Genomic DNA, 422 nt, shown 5'->3' with positions numbered 1-422 from the left:
GCCCCTGCTGCCCTCAGATCCGCTCGGAACGCGCTGGTCGCTGCCCCTGCCCGCACCCGCGGCACAAAACGCCCTTTTCGGACGGGAAAAGCGCGTCGGAATGAGCAGGGGGGCCCCGCGTGGTGCCGTCAGTGCCCCGGTGGCTTTGGGGTTCCCCCTGTGCCCGGCACCCCGGGAGGGCTCGGGGTGACATCGCCGCGAGGCAGGTTTGGTCTGTTCATTAAACAAGTGGTTGGAGGGCTTGGTTTTGCTGCAGAGCACTGGTGTCACAGGAACGTGCGTGGGGTGGAGAGGTGAAGCCCGGGCACGTCTCGTTTCACTCCCGTGTGCTTCAGACGAGACCGACGCCGGGGGTCGGGCAGCTCCTTTCCAGCCTCCCGGCGACGTTTCCCCAGCGCTTTTGCTTTACAACCCCCCCCCTA

General features: G+C 66.4%; 1 protein-coding gene across 1 annotated transcript in view; it reads right to left on the bottom strand.

Moving 5' to 3' along the window:
- Positions 1-193, bottom strand: part of PTGS2 (prostaglandin-endoperoxide synthase 2 (prostaglandin G/H synthase and cyclooxygenase)) — a 6,868-nt gene extending 6,675 nt beyond the window's left edge. Inside the window, exon 1 of the mRNA XM_009997852.1 lies at positions 31-193. Coding sequence (XP_009996154.1) covers positions 31-193 — 163 coding nt within the window. The remainder of the gene's footprint in view (positions 1-30) is intronic.
- Positions 194-422: the final 229 nt, after the last annotated feature.

Source organism: Chaetura pelagica, unplaced genomic scaffold (assembly GCF_000747805.2).
Source record: "Chaetura pelagica isolate M959 unplaced genomic scaffold, ChaPel_1.0 scaffold655, whole genome shotgun sequence".
Lineage (NCBI taxonomy): Eukaryota > Metazoa > Chordata > Aves > Apodiformes > Apodidae > Chaetura > Chaetura pelagica.
Note: the sequence above shows the minus strand (reverse complement) of the source record. Positions and strands in the feature narration are given on the sequence as shown.